This window comes from Ctenopharyngodon idella, chromosome 22 (assembly GCF_019924925.1).
Source record: "Ctenopharyngodon idella isolate HZGC_01 chromosome 22, HZGC01, whole genome shotgun sequence".
Classification (NCBI taxonomy): domain Eukaryota; kingdom Metazoa; phylum Chordata; class Actinopteri; order Cypriniformes; family Xenocyprididae; genus Ctenopharyngodon; species Ctenopharyngodon idella.
The window spans coordinates 11,825,835-11,844,120 of NC_067241.1; the positions used below are offsets into that span (position 1 = coordinate 11,825,835).

The window sequence follows — 18,286 nt, forward strand, 5'->3', positions numbered from 1 at the left end:
GCCATCCGCCCTCTGCCTTCGCATTGTGATGCAAATCAAGTCCCTGGCTGGAGAGCTGATAAGGAGGCCTCTCATTTCAGAGCGCTTTGTTTCCCAAACAGAGGATAGCTTAGCGGAGGGGACGCAGAGAGTGCCTCCGGGCTGACACAAGAACCCATCCCATTGTGCACCCCAGGAGAAGTGTTGACTGATATTTGGGAAGAGGTGTTAGAGGGAGGGAAAGCGACCGGGGTTTTTACGGCAGGAACCGTCTCGGGTTGTTGAGAGATCCTGATGGATTTTTTGTCCCCCTCCCATTCTTTTTACTCTCAGCTACTCAGACGGTGTCAATCAGTAGCCGTTTCTTCACGCCACATGTAGTTTGCGGTTCTTTTCAGGCGCTTGTCATTACCAGCATATTGCCTGTATTGCTATATAAACAAATGAGTTCACGCTAGGTTCAGGCGAGAGCATTGATCCTGCTGTGCATCATTTACTTCAAAGCATATACTTAGTATTCAAAACACGTATGTGTTGTGATAGTATACATGTTTGTGGTTTATACAGAAATTCTAACTTTAATTTGACCTATTGTGTTTTGATAGCCTTTTTGCGTTATAGTTCTTTACTTATTTTGATATTAATGCACTGGTTGGTGTTCCCAAAAATGGTTAAATAACTAAACTAGATCTTATTCTGATAACATTCCTTTAGTGTACTTCAAAGTAGAGCGTTAAAACATAACTAACTTGACATTGCACAATAGTTGGGAAACAAATGTCATGCACATTGCTTGTTCAAATGCAATTAGCTTTTTTTATACATCATATACTCAGAAAGCTTGTGTATTTCTCGTTCTCACTTGAAGAATAAGTGATTTGTTTGTAACCATGGCCATGAACAGAAGGCCCTACTGTATGTGAGCTCGACCTTAAATGGGACTATTCGCCTCTCCTCGTTCACCCCCTCCACCCCCGTCCCTTTTTCTGTTTTCTATCAAATTCCTCTTTTTATGCCCCCTTTTCTTCTTTTGAAGTCTCCAAACTCTTGTAAAAAGCCAAGCTGGTGGTTTTTGCTGAACCCTGTGGTGGGACGGAGAGGGAGGGGTTGTAGGTTAAGTTTAGGCTTTCCATTGAAGGTAGCTGAAGAAGGTGGTGCAATAAAAGTTAGGAGTTTAGAGCCTCCCTGTTTTTTTATTTTATTTTTATGATTGGGCCTTTTTTTTACTAGCTCAGGCTACAGCTGGTGGTGTGAATGGCTGCCCGAGGTGTCTGAGTCTTAATAAAGACCCCGCCAGCCGGGCTGGGGCCTCCAGTCCAGCCATGAGACCACCTTTATAGGCCTAGCTTACGAGCAGGGGCCTCTATTAAAACCTAGCAGGACTGCACTGAGGAATTTAGGGCCAGGAAACAAGAGAAATATAGGGTTTGTGTGTCAAAAGATGGCAAGGGTGAGGGCTGGGGGTTTGAATTTTGACTGACCAAGGGTAAAAGATGACTAAAAGAAACGCTTTGGCATGTGAAAATGTGAAAAAAAAAAGTCGGCACCTTTTATTTATACAATACAGATTGTTAAAAAAAAAGCAGCTTCACAGTAATAAATAGGAAAATAACAGAATCAACGATGCAAACTGCATCAAATATGAGACAAATTCAGATTCTGCTGTAAAGCTCATTTCCGTTCAAGTTTGTTCTTGTTGTAAAAAATGTCTTTTAGGGTTTGATCTGGTGTGATATCTCAAAGTCATGACTTTCAGTACGGTTTGATGTCAAAATTAGTAAGACATGAGACACTCGTCCCTTGTCAGTCGGCCGTCCAGCATGCAAGACCCCAAGCGCAGGGTGGAGTTTTGCCCCCAGGCTATGTGACAGAGATGAGCTACCTGTCTTATCGGCTCCGCTTATCTGTCTGCTAGTGTTAAACTGTTTGTGTTTTCTTTTCTTTCCAGTGTCAATCACCGCAGCCTAATCCCCTAAAATCCTGACCCCCTAAGGACGGGGTGGGTTGGGGGGTGGAGCTTGAGGGAGATGAAATCTACAGACATGTTAACTAGACTTGACTTTTACCTAGTTGGCAGATGCTTATACAATAACAGATTTAAAAAGCAGCGATGGGTAGCGTCTTGTGTGTTTCTGCTCGGGGGCATCATGAAAAAGGTTTAGCAAGGAATCATGATGGTTTTCAAAGCACACATGGGTCTTTGAAATCGGATACGGTTTAAAAGGTTCATGGGAGAATCTTTTCTTCTCTCCATGTGGCGTTTAATATCTCCCTCTCATTAAATCCTCCTGTGTTGTGTAAATAGTGTGAAGTGATGTGATTAGGTGAAGCGTCTGATGTTTTCTTTTCTCTCCTGTTGATCTTTCTTTAGCGGTGGAGACCCAGAGCACCAGTTCGGAGGAGATGGTGCCCAGCTCCCCTTCTCCACCACCTCCGCCTCGTGTTTACAAGCCCTGCTTCGTCTGCCAGGACAAGTCTTCTGGGTACCACTATGGTGTCAGTTCTTGCGAGGGTTGCAAGGTAAACAGCAGAACTCCCATCACCCGTGGCCTGGCGAATCTTATGTTTTTCATGAGTCTGTTAGACACTTTGTCTTGATGTTTGGCAAAAGTGTGAAAAATACAGAGAAGCATGGAGGTTTAGCTTTCACACATTAAAAATACTTGAATACCAAAAAGTATTTTCGGTCTTGTCAAAAGAAAGAAACTAAGACTGATTGAGGAACTTGTAGTGCAAGGAGCAAAAATGTTTATGAAAACATACAAAATGTCACGTGAAAAGGATACAGTTGTGCAATATCAGCATAATGTGAACAGTAATGTGAGTTAATGTGAGTAGTGTGATGTAATGTGAACAGTACATTAAAGCAATGAGAGGAAATGCAATAGAGTAATTTTACTATGTTTAAATGATACAATATGTGTTGTACCAATTACCACTTTGGTAAAATACAGCAAGGTAGAGGCTTCAAGCTGCTTATTTCTTATAAATGTAATAAAATAATGTTTTCAAAAAAGTTTCTCAAGACCTATTTTTGTTAAAAGTTGAAAAACTTTTGACTTGACGTGATATCTTAAAAAACAAAAACACTTAAAAGAAAACCTGCCTAGCGCATATTTACATACAAAAACAATTTAACGGAAGTAATAACACATTAGGCCTAGTTAGTTTCATTAACCCAATTGTAATCTGTTTGCAGCAAGTAATGATACAATTTGGCATAATATCAATATTATATTTATTCAGTTAAAGAGATAGTTCACCCAAAAAAATTAAAATGATCCCATGATTTACTCACCCTCAAGCCATCCTAGGTGTATATGATCTTCTTTCAGATGAACACAATTGGAGTTATATTAAAAAAATATCCTGGCTTTTCCAAGCTTTATAATGGTAGTGAATGGGGCTCAAGATTTTGAAGCCCAAAAAAGTGCATCCATCCATCATAAAAGTAATCCATACGACTCCAGGGGGTTAAATAATGCTGTCTGAGGCGAGCCAATGGGTTTTTGTAAGAAAAAATATCCATATTTAAAACTTTATAAACTATAATCACTGGCTTCTGGTAACGGCTGTACACAAGTCTACTTCCGACAGAAGAGTGACCTCTGACCCGGTATGACGTAGGAGTAGCTTAAGCTTAGGTGAGAGTAGACACCTCTAGTGGTTCAAACAACTAAGGCTGGGCAACAAACTGAAGCTCCGCTTCTCTTATATCGAGATCCTCTGACATTTCTCTTTAAAAATTCTCGTTTTAGACTTCTAAATCGTGACCGGTGTTTTGTTTTGCACTCTCCTCTGTGCTTCCGCGTTCGTCAGTACATCATACGTCAGGTCAGAGGTCACTCTTCTGCCGGAACTAGACTCGCGTACAGCCGTTGCCGAAAGCCAGTTGTTATAGTTTATAAAGTTTTAAATATGGATATTTCTTATAAAAACCCATTGCTTCACCTCAGAAGGCCTTTACTAACCCCCTGGAGCCATATGGATTACTTTTATGATGGATGCATGTGCTTTTTTGGGCTTCAAAATCTCGAGCCCCATTCACTACAATTATAAAACTTGGAAGAGCCAGGATATTTTTTAAAATAACTCCGGTTGTGTTCGTCTGAAAGAAGATAGTCATATACACCTAGGATGGCTTGAGGGTGAGTAAATCATGGGATAATTTTAACTAACCCTTTAATTTGTGGTCACAAGTATAAGGGCCATTTTATCACTTTAAACATGACTTGTCAGATTTTTTGACCATTTATATAACAAAAAGTTCTGGATCAGCAACTTTGAACAAAATACTGACAGCTTGTATAAGATAGGAGGGGGAAGGTGGTTGACCTACTCTTCAGCTGACCCACTAACTCTCTCTCTCTCTTGGATGTCTGTTGTAGGGTTTCTTCCGTCGCAGTATTCAGAAGAACATGGTGTACACCTGCCACCGTGACAAGAACTGCCAGATAAACAAGGTCACACGCAACCGTTGCCAGTACTGTCGGCTGCAAAAGTGCTTCGAGGTTGGCATGTCCAAGGAAGGTGAGGGTTCAGGCCTCTGCCAGGCACGTGAGCTTATTGGTCTTCGGCCAAGACCCACACAAACACAAATATAGAGATGGGAAAGGAGACAGACGGGAACACGCTGATATAGGCTAGAAGCTGTGAAACAGACATACAACCCAGAGACACACAGACAAATTTAGAGTCGTGAGACTTGAGACCGGGAACACCGGCATAAACACACTGTAGACGACTGTAAACTGCCAGTCGAGACACTTGAAGACAAATAAAAGTTCAAACACAAACAAATACAGCTGGTTAGCATAGAGGTTAGAGCTCAATATGAATGTTCACTTCACAAATGGGTTTCGTGTCTGCAGTTTCACCCACATCAATCCATCAATGGTAGGTGTGATTTCTTTGGTAGCCTTTCCTCTAGTCACTTTATTACTTGGCACTAACAGATTTGTGTTGTAACAAAGACAATAGCCAGAGGTTGAAAGAGCGAGTCTGGGGCATGTGTTTGTTCATTTGCCAGGGTCACGGCGATGATGTCACGGGGAGAGTGGCACATTGGCCCTCTATGTGTCCACTGGGACATGTATGTGTGTGTTTATATGTATGGGATGTGTGTAGGGGCCGGGATCACATTGTGCTTTTGCTATTACTGGATATCCTGAGAGGAAGGAAAGAATGGGAGGGGGGAGGGGGTGAGAGAAAGAGGGGAGGGGGTTTAGGGTTGGCAGGGCTGCTCTCCCTTGGGTCAAACTCACCAAAACACCCACAATGTCCGATCTGAGGTCAGTTTCCATGTATTAGTGATTACGTTTAGGATTCGGATGCGATAACACAACAAATGATAATTGCGAAGTTAAACTGAGTTTGTACTAATAGGTGACGATCGACAAGATGAATTTTACAACCCCTTTTCAGAACATCACCTCAAAATCAATAGAAAAAATGAAATTATATTTTTTTTTAAAAATGTATACAATGAAATTATATTTTTGGTAAATATATAATCTTATTTTTAGTGGCATTTTTATGACAATAAAGCACATTTTCCATTGCAATTATGTATTTTATATGTTTATTTTATTGATAGTCGTGATCAGAATTATTGGTAACCTTGGTAAATATGTGAAAATAAATCTGCATTGTTTATCCTTTTGATCTTTCATTCAAAAATGTCACAAAAATCGAACCTTCCATTAAAGTAAAAAAAAATTAAAGTGGGGGGAAATCACATTATGAAATAAATATTTTTCTATAATACACAATGGCCACAATTATTGGTACCCCTAGAAATTCTTGAGTAAATTATCTCTGAAGTATATTCCCATTCATATTTACGATTTTTTTTGCACATCAAGGTGACTAGGAACATGAAATTATTCAGCCATGGATAATTTCATGGTTTTTGACTTCCTGTTTCACAGGGATATAAATGAGGAAACACAAAGGCCAAATTCCCTTAACCATCCATCACAATGAGTAAAACCACAGAATATAGTTCTGAAACAAAAGATTGCTGAGCTTCACAAAATAGAAATGACTGTAAGAAAATAGCGAAATCATTGAAAATTTCCATTTTCACCATCAGGGCAATAATTAAGAAGTTCGAATCAACAGGAAACGTTATGAATCTGCCTTGAAGGGACTTGTCTATATTGTCTTAATGCATGGCATGGCATGGCCAAGTATCACAGCTGGAGAACTGCAGAAATTAGTTAAGTCCCAGGGTCAGAAAGCCTCACAAAAAAAATAAATAAATAAATAAAAAATCAAACAGCAAATTTTGTTTGGGAGGGTTTCAAGAAAAATCCTCTGCTCTCATCCAAAAACAAACTCCAGCATATTCAGTTGTCAGACACTACTGGAACTTCAAACAGATGAAACTAAAAAAAAATGCTTTTTGGCAGCAAACCTACAAGATGGGTTTAATTGCACAAAGGAATAAAAAGTCCCCCATGCCCACGGGTAAATATAATGCTGGCTCGTTAATATTGTGGGATGATTTTTTTTGCCAGAGGTCTTGGACATCTTGTTCAGATACGTGGCATCATGGATTCTATGAAGTACCAACAGATAAAAAAAAATCAGACCCTGACTGCCTCTGCTAGAAATTAAGCCCAGAAAACAAGATTGTATGTCATGGTGGGATTTGTTTTAGTTAATTTATGATGATTTAAATATATGATTTAAAATAGTCATAAAAATCAGAAATGAGAGGCATAATAGAATATAGAATAAAAAATTATTATGCTTTTATTTTATTTTTGGGGTGAAATGTGACTTGGACATGTTTTCATTTGAGTCATGACAAGAAGTCATGTTGTCATTTGGTCACTTAGTTTTGCTGAGTAGCTGGTTAGCAAAACCAAAAAAACCCCAAAAACAAAATTCCTGCTCCTTATAATTGTATATTAAGCAATTTGTTGCATTTTGCCTGGTAAGACATTCTGAGGAATTAAACCTGAAATCATCTGATGTTTTTCTGGCATATCACTTTGTAAAGTTTAACTAGGTTGCACATCCAAGAACTAAGATCATAGTTTGGCAGTTTGTGAGTGAACCTGACTCACTGTAGAAGTATTAAGCGGCCTCTTTTTGTGACTTTCAGCTGTGCGCAATGATCGAAATAAGAAGAAGAAGGACGTGAAGGATGAGGTCGTTCCGCCAGAGAGCTACGAGCTGAGTGGGGAACTGGAGGAGCTGGTCAACAAAGTGAGCAAAGCACATCAAGAGACCTTCCCTTCACTCTGCCAGCTGGGAAAATACACCACAGTGAGTGTTTTCTGAAAATGAGCGAATCTGTCAGCACTGGAATGTGGAATTTATTTATAGCGGTGTAAACTGACCATGTCAGATGTAGCGTGATAAACATGTTCCATTATTGAAAACATAATTTAAAGGAACAGTGCACCCAAAAGATAAATATTGTCATTTACTCAACCTTATGTTGTTCCAAACTTTTTCTGTGATATTCTTTCTGAAGGATTTCCTGGTCTTTTCTATATATTGAAAGTGAATGAGCACTGGGGCCATCAAGCTCCAAAAATGACAAACAAGAACCATAAAACTATCATAAAAGTAGTCCATATAACTCATGTGCTGAATTCCAAGTATTCTAAAGTTCTAAAGTGTGAGGAACAGATGGAAATTCACTTTTTTTGTACATTCTGCAAAATTCCTCCTCGTGTTCCATGGAATAAAGAATCATATGGGTTTGGAATGACATGAGGAAGAGTATATGATTCATTTTTGATTTAAGTTCGCATGAAATGGAAGTTAAGATAGTCTTTTCTTCCTTATTGTGACATATATTTGAGTGTAATGGCTTCCTGAACAAGAAAAAATGTAGAGCGGGACTTGATCTTGTACATTGGGAATTGATTAGATTGTTGTGGTTTGCTATTGCTGTGATGTCATGTGAGTGACAGGTTGTCCCGCCCTCGCGGCAGTAAACACATCATCAGATTAGAGAAGAAATGTCGCTGCAAGAGGGAGGAGCAGTTATTTTGGTTAAATATTACAAGAGCATATGAGTTTAAAAAAAAAGTAATGATGTACACAAATAAATAATTACTGCAGTATTCTATTAAAAATAAGAACTGTCCATTTTGATTTCATGGTGACTTCAAAACAGATATTCGTGCATAAATATATTTACCTCTTCTCTTTTTTTCTTCATCAGAACTCAAGCTCAGACCACCGGGTTCAGCTGGACTTGGGCCTATGGGACAAATTCAGTGAGCTTTCAACCAAGTGCATCATTAAAATTGTGGAATTTGCCAAACGCCTTCCGGGCTTCACCACCCTCACCATCGCAGATCAGATCACCCTCCTTAAATCAGCTTGCTTGGACATTCTAGTATGTGTGCCCTCCTTTAAGAAACTCACCTTGAAGCAGACCATGCATCTACTATATCACATTCGCATAATTCTTTACCTCATATATGTCTGTTTCTTGTAGATGCTGCGAATCTGTACACGATACACACCGGAACAGGACACAATGACCTTTTCAGATGGGCTGACCCTTAACCGGACTCAGATGCATAATGCTGGCTTCGGCCCGCTCACTGACCTGGTGTTTGCCTTCGCTGGTCAGCTTCTGCCCCTTGAGATGGATGATACTGAGACTGGCCTCCTCAGCGCCATCTGCCTAATTTGTGGAGGTATTACACAATGCAATTTGGTTGCAGCACTGATGCCATCTAGTTGAAGCAACAGGAAAAGTGTACATATTATAACATACATTTAGGTAGTATTCAGAATTGGTTTTAACCACCCAAAAAATTGATGGAGGAACTACTATACTGATATTAATCTCTTTCTCTGTAGACCGAATGGATCTTGAGGAGCCTGAGCGTGTAGATCGTCTGCAGGAGCCCCTGCTGGAGGCTCTGAAGATCTATGCACGCCGCCGCCGACCCAACAAACCCCACATGTTCCCTCGGATGTTAATGAAGATCACTGATCTACGTGGCATCAGCACCAAGGGTCAGTTTGCTAGCCAAAAAATAGATGGAAAACTCCATTGCATTACTATTCTGGTTGATTTGCAAGATGTAAATCAAAGGCTTCTAAATTAAATAGTGAAATTTTTGAGTCAACAATATTGACAGTGGTTTTGCACCCCAATGGTATTCACACAGAGGGCAAGGCAAATTTGTATGAGTCTCTGAGAAAAGTTTGCATATTTAAAAGCAAAATGCACTTCATTCATATGCTTCAATGCAAAATACAACCCATCTGACAGTACAAGATTTGACTTGCTTCAATGCAAAATACAACTCATTTGACAATACTTGTGACAGAATACTCATGGTTGAATGGCAAATACACTGCTAAAAGTAACAGATTGTCACTCGCATGGAATGGAACAATGGAAGTAAAATAGTATCCATACATAATATATATGTACATAGTCAGTTTTTTGTTTTAAAGTCTTTTATGGCAAAGACAATAGAACAACACAAGACACGTCACTCGTATTGTTTTGAACGGGAGAAAGTGCAACGTGCACTTCTAAATAAGAGCTAATCGCCGATTGGTAAAGTCATCGTGTCACTGCAGCGGCCGTTAGAAGCTCCGGTTCCTATAGAAACAGTCAGACACACCCTTCCTATAGAGACGCGAACTTAGGACTGCACATTAGCTTGATCCAGCCTGAAAAATACCGTTTTTGTCATGATTCGAGCATTTAGAAACAAAATTTATGAGACCGTTATTGTCAAATTTCGTTGGTGATTTCAGATATGAAATTGAATTGAAATCTTGGCAAACAGCTTTGGAGAATTTGATGTTTCCCCATTAAAAGAGATAGGAGCTGCACTTGCATGTCCGAGAGGTATTTCAAAGGTGGCCGCCGAGTGAAATGACTTAAAAGGGAGTTTGTTTATAGTCACCAAAAAAAATAGAGTAAAAACAGTAATATTGTGAAATATTATTATAATTTCAAATAACTGTTTTCTATTTGAATATATTTTAAAATGTAATTTATTCCTGCGATAGCAAAGCTAAAATTTGAGCAGCCATTACTCCAGTCTTCAGTCACATGATCCTTCAGAACCCTTAGTTCACCCAAAAATGAAAATTCTGTCATCATTTACTCACCCTCAAGTTGTTACAAACCTGTATACATTTCTTTGTTCTGCTGAACACAAAAGAAGATATTTGGAAGAATGTTTGTAACCAAGCAGATCTCGCCACCCATTGACAGGTTTGTACAACTTGAGGGTGAGTAAATGATGACAGAATTTTCATTTTTGGGCGAACTAAGGGGTTCAAAGTAAATCAATGAAAATTAACAACAAAAAAATGGTATTGAAAATCAGTTTGAATAGGCTTTCACTCTGTGCTTTATGCACTTGTTACCTTATTTCTTATTATTATGTAGATGAAACCATCCTGACCTGAACTGTTTGTGTACAACAGGAGCAGAAAGGGCCATAACTCTGAAGATGGAGATCCCAGGCCCCATGCCTCCTCTCATCCGAGAGATGCTGGAAAATCCAGAGGCCTTCGAGGATCAGGCTGAGTCCACAGAGAAGAAGCCAGAGCCCGAACAACCCACTCCTCCACCCGCCCTGCTCACTATGAAGAAAGAGCAGGAGGACGAGGACGACAGCTGGGCCACAGAGAACGGCAGCGAGCCTTCACCGGAGGAGGAGGATGACGATGACGATGATGGGGAGGAGGAGAGGGGTACAGACAGTGACGGAGAGGCCTGGGCCGGCCAGGAACCCAATGTGGATGTGTCCAGAAAGAGCCATGGAGGAAGAGCTCAATGAGGAAGCTTTCTTCTTCCAGGGCAAACGCAGAGCCTTACCTGTACAGACACTCGTAACTCAGGCCACTCGGTCAACGATGAGAGACATCAGTGAGTCGATTTGAGGAAACTCACATAAAACCCTCTTCTCAGGACCTCTCCCACAGAACGAGAGGGAAGGCGAAAGACAAAACAACTGGCTTTTCAGACTAAATAACTGCCGCTTTTATAAAACGTGTTTGTTTGCTTTGAAAAGGAGAAGCCAAATGGACTTATACCATTAACAGCTGACTTTCAACGGGTTCAAAACAAGTTCTTTCAAAAGAAAATACAGGATGAAAACTGAAAATGCTCATCCTTTTTCTGTTGTTGTTGTTGTTGTTGTTGATGCTTTCGAATATCATTTTGACTTTTTCAGCCTTGAGATAGTTTGTTCTCTTTACATTTTATGAATAAGCCCATACATATCTATATATACCTTCATATATTTTTTTTTGTTGTCCTGTATTCTATTTTCTTAGTTACGTTTTGTTTGGATAGCTTTCCTGGGCAGACTTACAGAAAGATAATCGGATTGCTATAACTGGCAGATCTCTGCTGAGTCTTTATCCAGCTGCTTGGTTGGGTTCTTGGGCACTTTGGCTCAGCGTTAGATGTCATTGATAATCAGTTCAGTGGCTGGGTATATCTCCCGTCGAATGATCCGTGTTTTTAGGGGAATGCCATTACGTATCGGCTTTCATTGCGTCATATGATTCGCTGCCAATTGAATGGTGTGTCTGTGCCAAAGTTTGCAGCTTGTAGGGTTCAGCTCCTGTCAGGGAGCCCATTTCCAAACAGAAACACCCACATGTCCATTACCTTCAAGTCTCTGCATCATGCACATGATGTCATACTGGACCGGTTTCACTCAATGCTGCACGTGTCATTACGGGATTTGACCTCATCTGCCTAGACGATAATTCAGGATAACTACACAAATGCATCTGGATGATTTTCTGAATCTCATGTATCATGATGAAATGCAGGAATGCGTACCTGTACTAACACACACACACACACACACACACACACTTGAAAAGCATGCTTGTTATACTACATATATTCAGAACTCTTGCTATAAAAAAGAAAGAACATGAAATTCAGACTCAGGGCATCTCTGTAAGGACCAAACGCTTGCTGTCTGGCGACAGCCTTGAAACAGGCAATATTTATGTGTTAGGTTAGAGAAATCACCATGAACTGAAATAATTCTGTGTATCTTACACAGTCATTGGAGATCTTTCATCTTCATCTTAGAAATAGATTTGGTGGGTTTTTCTTTTTCTAATTTTATCTAATATTTTAGTCCATTTTATTGCCAAAAACACACAGTATGCAATTTGGTGGTCGTGTGCCACTGAACATTAAAAGGTATCAGTCTCAGTCAAGCAATACGACTATGACCAGAACTCAGCTGTGTGTGTGTGTGTGTGTGTGTGTGTGTGCGTGTGTGTGTTTGTGTGTTGAATGTGAGGATGACTGCACTCAATAAGCTGTAGTGTAGTACATTGTTAAATGAATGTCATCACGCTGGTGCTGTCAGAGAATGTGTGAGCTGTCATACTGACCTCTTCTCCTTCAGAGTTGCGCCACAGCCACACGTATAGCAAGCGGAATGTTGAGATTAACTCTTCGTCATATTTTTCTTGTTCTCTCAACTTGGCTAATGTATTGTCAGTCCTTTGTTCGTGTTCAACAAATTGTTATATAAAAAGCCATATAAACAATAAGAGGCACAATAAACTTTTTTTTTGAGAAACTCTCTCTCTCTCTCTACTTGTCATTCATTTACAGTACTTTAATTTAGTATACTGTAGTAAAAGTTTAGCCAAATATTAAAATTCTGTCTACTAGTAAAATTAATGACTTTCATGTTGAAAACATGGGCTTTCACTGCCATTGACATATGTGAATAGATATTTGAGAAAAGATATTTGACTGCAAAATCAAAATGATAGGGCCTGTGATTCTCATTAATGTAATATGTTTTTAACTGTATTACTTGTAATACAAAGATTTTAATTATAGCATCAATTCATGCCAATTGTATTACAAAATATTACCATGATGTATAATATGCTACAATTTAATGTTTGCATGTCCGTCCAATCATTGAAAATCCTTTTATCAAAATGTGTATTCACGAGAGTATGTAAATACTTTCTTAAAACGTAAAAGTTTTATTCAGCTGAATTCAACTTACCGCCATCTGACTCTCTGGGAATGAACGCACAAACATGAAGCTTGTGAACTGATTCAAAAGATTCGAATCAATAGAATTAATCCATTTCCCACGACTTCTGGGATGTGTAGTAGTTACGTAATCAATGTTAGACATTGATTACCACAACCTTCGGAGTCAACTCTCAATTCCCAAGACTTCAAAATCGAATCGAATTTTTTTGGATCCACTGTTAGCCTACTGTTGAACAATAAATGAATGAATGACTGATTAAAGTTATTTTAAAAAAGAAAGAAAGAAAGAAAGTGTCGGAGGGATGACAGAAAAACTCTCGGGCTAGTGAGTAATTTGTGTTGTGATTGTCAGTGCTGGGGAAAGTTACTTTTAAAAGTAATGCATATTGCGTTACTCCCTAAAAAAGTGACTAAATACGTTTTTTATGGAAAGTAATGTTACATTACTTTTGCGTTACCTTTTCTCACCTGAGCTGGGCTTGTTTGTTTGTTTTGTCAAATGTAAATGCCCTTTCACACCAAAAGTGTAATGAATAAGCTTCAGGCTGATCACAAATGTTTATCTAAAGTCATTTTTGCTTATTATTAGTATGGTTGAATTGGATCATCGAAGGTCAGCAGCAAAGACATTGGTTAATAAAGTGAGATTAAATACATAAAGTAGGCTTAATCTCACTTTATTATCACTTCACATTTGTTTAATTTAATACATTAAATTATTGCAGGTTTGTGCAATATTCTGAGATTGCATTTCACTGTTTTTATTCATTTTGAGGAATACTGACTTGTTTTTGTGCAAGTGAGATGAGTAAATGCTCACATTTAGTCTAGAACTGCAATAACCGTCTTGTTTACACAAAATGCCTCTGCACTTACTCACGATTTCTCTCAACATGGCGAGCAATAAATGGGAAAGCAAAGTAACTTGCATTTCTTATTTGAAAAATCAACTCAGATATTTTGTTGTAAATTTAAAAGTAATGCGTTACTTTACTAGTTACTTGAAAAAGTAATCTGATTACGTATCAAGTTACTTGTAATGCGTTACCCCCAACACTGGTGATTGTCAAGAGTAAATAAACAAGCTCCTTTCATTTGGAACTGCATATATTATATAAATTAATATCATAATGCAAAATTGATTTTCAATTGAAATCAAGACATTTATCTGACGGGTCTGAAATTTACCCATAGCGATCCGTTAATGACGTCAATCAGCTACGTGTCTTCATGCGTCAAGTTTGAATAATATGAAAGCGGGAAGAAGATCCTGAAAGCTGCAGCTGAGGGAAGTTTTTCCGTGAATAACGACTCAAATTTCGGTCTGTACTTCACACAGTAGTGTAATATAGCTTTAGAAATACAGTGGCTTAATCGTATGGAGTATATTCCTTATATTTTAAATGTTTTTTGTCCTTTTTCAAACTTGACAGGCCCCGGTCACGCTGTTCTATGGAGGAAAAAATATCTTATTTGGTGTTCTCCAGAAAATTATACTCGTCTTGAACGACACGAAGGTGAGTAAATGATGACAGAATTTTAGCTGACAATATTCAAAGTGAAACGAGGGGTATGAAACATGATGAAACATCCAAAATCCGCAAGCAGTTAATTCTTCCAACAGAGGGCGCTCGTGCACCACAGAATTGCTCTAATGACCCTGCTGGCTGGAGAACTGTAATTTATCAAACGCTAACCACACACAAACACTACTGAGACCAAAACTAATGGATCCTGCCAGTGTGCCCTCATTTGTCTGCATGTGTCATACAGTAATTATCGGAGGACAAAGAAACATCCTTGCATTACTCATACAGGAGCATTAAAGGCTTAGGCATGGGACAGCATGGGCTGATGGTTATGAAAATTTAGTTTCATTAAGAAGAGAGAATTTAATCTTTTAGGTAATTAAATACGTGATAATTAAAAAGAAATACATAACGTGTTAAATATGATATTAAATAATTTTGAAAGGGTGAATAATATGAAAATAATTATGGTGAGATTATGGTTAGCATATTTAATGTTTATTTATTTAATAATATTAAATATTATGTTTCATATTAAAATAGCAAGCAAAATTAGAATTTATTCAGGTGTATCTGTAAATGTTTTCTGTGATTACTTGAATGATGGAGATCATAGACATCTTAGACCACACCCTTTAAGCATGCTTTCATATTCTCAAAACCCATAAAAGGCAAGTTCATATGGATGAATGTATTCATGTATTTGATTTAACGCACACACACAGTACTCGAAGGATTCAGACTTGGCCACTTTATTTGTAAAGAGCACACAGGGGCTCACAATATACAAATCTATTTATTCATAGCTCAAGGGTATTGTAGTAAACAGGGGTATGGTACTCTTAATTAAAAGATTACTATAATTAAGTTTCATTAAAAAGATCAATAAACTAGGGCTAAGATTAAAAAAAGGCCCATGCATTATACACTGGTTTACAAGGACCCCATATATTCAATCCCAATGAGATGTTGCCATGGGAACACAAGGCAGATAGGCTGAGGTGATGGATTTAAAGAGGCAGGACATGTTTTTCTATCCATGGCAAATATGCTCTGCTTCCTGTGGTGTTCAGTGCATAGTGCTGAGAGTAATGAGAGTTAAATGAAGGAGAAAAGAGCAATAATGAAAGGAGAGAGCAACGTCTAGGCTGCAGTTGTTCAAATTACAAAAACAACAAAAGAGGCACATGTGGAGAGATGTTCATTCATTAATTCTGATTAAAACTATCAATGAAACAAAAAAAAATAACTGATTTTTTTTTTTTTTTTTAGTGGAGTTGCGCATGCCATGGCAAAATCTACTGCCATGGTGTTTGCAAAGATGAATTATGGTCGCTCCCTTTTGTCTCCCCTTTAGACCTTAAGTAGCCCCACCCCTTTTCAGTGCTGCGCTCATTGTGTTCTGTCTTACGGTTTGTATTTTCATTTTCCACAGCTTAAGGGTAAGATCTTATGGATTTATGAATGAACCGCTCGTTTTAAAATCTTCCTGGTCTGCTGACATTTGTTATGACATCTGCTTAACAAAAAAATAAAAAATAATTGAAAGTTGAAACACACACACACCCAGAGCAGTGGGCAGCCTTTTTTTATGTGGCGCCCGGGGAGTGATTGGGGGTTAGGTGTCTTGCTCAAGGGCACCTCAGTCATTTCCTGCCGGTATTGAGAATTGAACCTGCGGGTTACCAGTCTGACTCTCTAACCATTGAGCCACGACTGCCCCTTCAAACATTACAATGCCCATACTAACTTTCGTTAACTCTACAATAAATAAATCCACTTCACCAGCTAATTTCTCTTTAACAGAAATGTACAGATGCTGCAAAAACAGAAGTTCAAACGCAATATTCTAAAGATGGCTGCGTGCTTGTTTCTTTGGCGCATAGGTCTATAAAATTCACCCTTGTGTTAAAAATAATAGAGTTTTCTAATTTAATTTTTACATTTCACAACTAACTGAACTAACTTGAAATCTGTGAATTTATTTCTTATATTTATGACTTTAAATCTCATCATTTTATGCTTGAAAACAGCTTTAGCATCTCAAATTTATCTTTTATAAATGTGACTCGTGGCTGATAACTGAATTGATGTAGGTCAACAAAATCATTCTGTAGTAATTGTGAGATGTGCTAATTGTAATTGTCCTAATAATAAGAAAGTACATTGAAAGTATAAGAAGTGAAGTATTCATTTTGAGAAAAAGTCACAATTACACAATGTGCTTTATATATTGCGCTCAATATATTATAACAGTGACAACAATACAGACTTATATAAAACCATCAAAGCTGCAAAAATGTGTCTGGGACAAATAACATTTTTTTTTTTTTTTTTTGCATTGTGAAAACAATCAATGGAATACACATTAAGCTGTGTCAGTTTTGTGTTTGCAGCTCGAGGATCAGGCTGTCACAGTAGATGGTTGTGAGGGTGTTGCTTTGCAGTTGCTAAGGTACTCAGAATAGTTTTTAGCACTTCGCTAGGGACATCTGGCCGGTTGCTAGATGGCTGCTCCCTGATCCACCACTAAGTCTATATGATATACTCAGGATTTTTTTCCCCCTTTGTTTTTTCTTCCCTGGTAAAAATTGTAAATCCAATCACTAGAAAAGTAATAGCACACCTCTACTCTAACAGCATGATTTGAGGTACCATTCATGTCCGTAGCACAAACAGGCAGAATTATTAATTATATTAGTAGTAATAATGCATCAAAGTTACTTAAAGGGATAGTTCACCCAAAAATGAAAATTCTGTCATCATTTACTCACCCTCAAGTTGTTCCAAACCTTTATGAATTTCTTTCTCCTGCTGAACTCAAAAGAAGAAATTTTGAAGAATATGGGTAACCAAACAGTTGATGGTCCCCATTGACTATTTGGTTACCGACATTGTTCAAAATACATTCGTTTGTGTTCAGCAGAAGAAAGAAATTCATACAGGTTTGGAACAACTTGAGGGTGAGTAAATGATGACAGAATTTTCATTTTTGGGTGAACTATCCCTTTAAAAAATTAAATTAAGAATAATAAAAGCGTTCAGACAAAAAAAGACAGAAATGGCTCAAAAAATGTATTGGGATGTAAAAGAAAAGAATGACTGTAATATCTTGCCCAGCAAGAGGAGACCATACAATCTGCACTGGTTTAATGCCACTCAATCAACTCATAATAAAATGCAAAATGACCCATAATATTTTTTTTTCCCTTTCTAATGTTAGAGAAAAGATTCTAGCTGTAGGTGTAGGAGATTATATGTATATATTCTCTGCAGGAAACCAGGGCAGTGGCTAACTAAAAGACATGAAAAAGGCAGAAAAAAGGAAAAAGAAATAGAGAGGGAAAGGAAGGCAGGTAGAATGTTGTAATGCCAGGGTGCAGTGCTGTGGCCCCAGGCTCTTCATATCTTTTACATTTCTAATTAAAAGAGATAAAGAGTGAAGGAGTCATCAATCCTACAGTGATTTCCCTGTTAAGGTTTTAGAGGCAGCCGTAAAGCAGGCAGCCCGGCTCCATTGATTTTATAATTAGCTCCCGTCATGCTGCTAGGGGACTGAGCGTGGAGAAGAGAAAAAACATGGGAGAGCTAGAGAGGGAGTGGTATAGGAAAAGCAACAGAGAAAAAAAAATGGGGTGAAGGTCAGCAAAAAGTTGTTAAAAAGCAAGAGAGGATAACAGGGGGGCAATGGTCCAATTCTACACAAGTATCTTTACAGGTAAATCAAAAGCCAGCCTAGTGCATCCATAATCTAACGTGGGACCTTGTGCTG

General features: G+C 38.4%; 1 protein-coding gene and 1 long non-coding RNA gene across 3 annotated transcripts in view; both read left to right on the top strand.

The window, feature by feature from the left end:
* rarga (retinoic acid receptor gamma a) overlaps window positions 1–12,553 on the top strand; it is a 57,828-nt gene extending 45,275 nt beyond the window's left edge. For both annotated transcript variants that reach the window (XM_051879616.1, XM_051879618.1), the window contains 7 exons: window positions 2,351–2,499; window positions 4,368–4,509; window positions 7,094–7,257; window positions 8,168–8,344; window positions 8,447–8,651; window positions 8,818–8,976; window positions 10,414–12,553. In XM_051879616.1, the coding sequence (XP_051735576.1) occupies window positions 2,351–2,499; window positions 4,368–4,509; window positions 7,094–7,257; window positions 8,168–8,344; window positions 8,447–8,651; window positions 8,818–8,976; window positions 10,414–10,769 (1,352 nt within the window). In that variant the 3' untranslated portion in view covers window positions 10,770–12,553. The remainder of the gene's footprint in view (window positions 1–2,350; window positions 2,500–4,367; window positions 4,510–7,093; window positions 7,258–8,167; window positions 8,345–8,446; window positions 8,652–8,817; window positions 8,977–10,413) is intronic.
* Window positions 12,554–14,182: 1,629 nt separating this feature from the next.
* LOC127504896 (uncharacterized) overlaps window positions 14,183–18,286 on the top strand; it is a 70,687-nt gene continuing 66,583 nt past the window's right edge. Inside the window, exons 1-2 of the long non-coding RNA XR_007927509.1 lie at window positions 14,183–14,307; window positions 14,419–14,502. This is a non-coding gene — a long non-coding RNA (uncharacterized LOC127504896). The remainder of the gene's footprint in view (window positions 14,308–14,418; window positions 14,503–18,286) is intronic.